Source organism: Equus caballus, chromosome 12 (assembly GCF_041296265.1).
Source record: "Equus caballus isolate H_3958 breed thoroughbred chromosome 12, TB-T2T, whole genome shotgun sequence".
In the NCBI taxonomy this organism is placed as follows: Eukaryota; Metazoa; Chordata; class Mammalia; order Perissodactyla; family Equidae; genus Equus; species Equus caballus.
The window spans coordinates 27,784,326-27,785,775 of NC_091695.1; the positions used below are offsets into that span (position 1 = coordinate 27,784,326).

General features: G+C 39.9%; 1 protein-coding gene across 1 annotated transcript; it reads right to left on the bottom strand.

Moving 5' to 3' along the window:
• Positions 1-275: 275 nt before the first annotated feature.
• Positions 276-1,226, bottom strand: OR5AN6 (olfactory receptor family 5 subfamily AN member 6). The gene is given in 1 exon segment (NM_001391366.1): positions 276-1,226. A coding segment is annotated over 1 exon segment (951 nt).
• Between the last annotated feature and the right edge of the window lie 224 nt (positions 1,227-1,450).

Here is a 1,450-nt window from a genome sequence, read left to right on the forward strand (position 1 = left end):
GTATGTAAGGGTCAAACACTGAGAAAATGAAATATAAAAATTAATATATTAACTGCTCTGCGAGGTCATTGCTGACGTAAGAGAGGAGCGTCAACTGTCAAGACTCAAAGAAGACACAGGATTTACATGGCATTAAGCCAGTCCGGGGTTTAGATGGGTTGACTCACTTGCAATCCTGCCAGAGCTTCAATGAGGTTGAATAGTGTTAAATACATTTCCCTTGCATAGTCTAGAAACTTCCAGTCACCAGAGTCACTAGCCTACCAGACGTTTAATTAACTGTGACAATGGGAAAATATTCTCTTCTTCTTACACCTAGTAAGGGCATCTTTGATTTCCTGGTTCCTGAGACAATAAATCAAAGGATTCAACATGGGGATCACCACTGTATAGAAGACTGATGCCATCTTGTCATAACCCAGAGAACTATCAGTGCTGGAGTGCATATAGACAAAGAGTCCTGATCCAAAATAAAAGGTCACTGCTGTCAGGTGAGAAGCACAGGTGTTGAAGGCCTTAGACCTGCCTTCAAGCGAGCTGATCTTCAGGATGGTGGCAACAATATAACCATAAGATATCATGATGATTATGACAGATGTCAGACCAAAAATCACTGCTATCACAAACTTTATAACATGTAGGAAAAAAGTTTCAGAGCACGATAGGACTAATAATTGAGGCAGGTCACAGAAGAAATGGTTGATAATATTTGGTCCACAGAAATCGAGCTGAAGTAAAGCACACAGTTGGATAGATGAGCCAAAGATACCAGTTATATAGGCTGCAACCACCATCTGCTCACAGAGGGTGGGGGACATGATGTTTGTGTAGAGAAGAGGATGACAAATGGCAGCATATCGATCATAAGCCATGGCTGCTAGGAGACAGCACTCAGTCAGACCTAGGCTAGAGAAGAAGAAGTATTGTATGGCGCACCCCACAAAGGAGATGAATTTAGTCTTCTGGAAGAAGCCTGAGAGCATTTTGGGGGTTGTGGAGGTAACATAGCATAAATCTATAAAGGATAAGTTGCTGAGGAAGAAGTACATGGGTGTATGTAGGGAGGAGTCCATCTTAATCAGGATGATGAGGCTCAGGTTCCAGGCCACTGTCAAGAGATAAGTCCCCAAGAATACTGTAAAGAGAGCAATCTTGAGCTTGGGAAAATCTGAGAATCCCAAAAGGATGAATTTGGCAACTGTTGTGTTGTTCCTTCCTCCAGCCATTGTCTTGAAGTTTCTTCAATCTGCAAAAAGACCCTTAGGTTAATGATGGACTATTTTAATATTATGAAGCTTACTTGTTTTGAATATAGTTTCTTGTTTTTGGATAAAAAATTATCCGTAGTCAAGATAATTGTTTAACAATATAAAACATTATATAAATGTTTTTAAAAACCATTGGGAATCCCGTTTCCCAACTACTCTTAATAGTTTGTGATATATTCTTG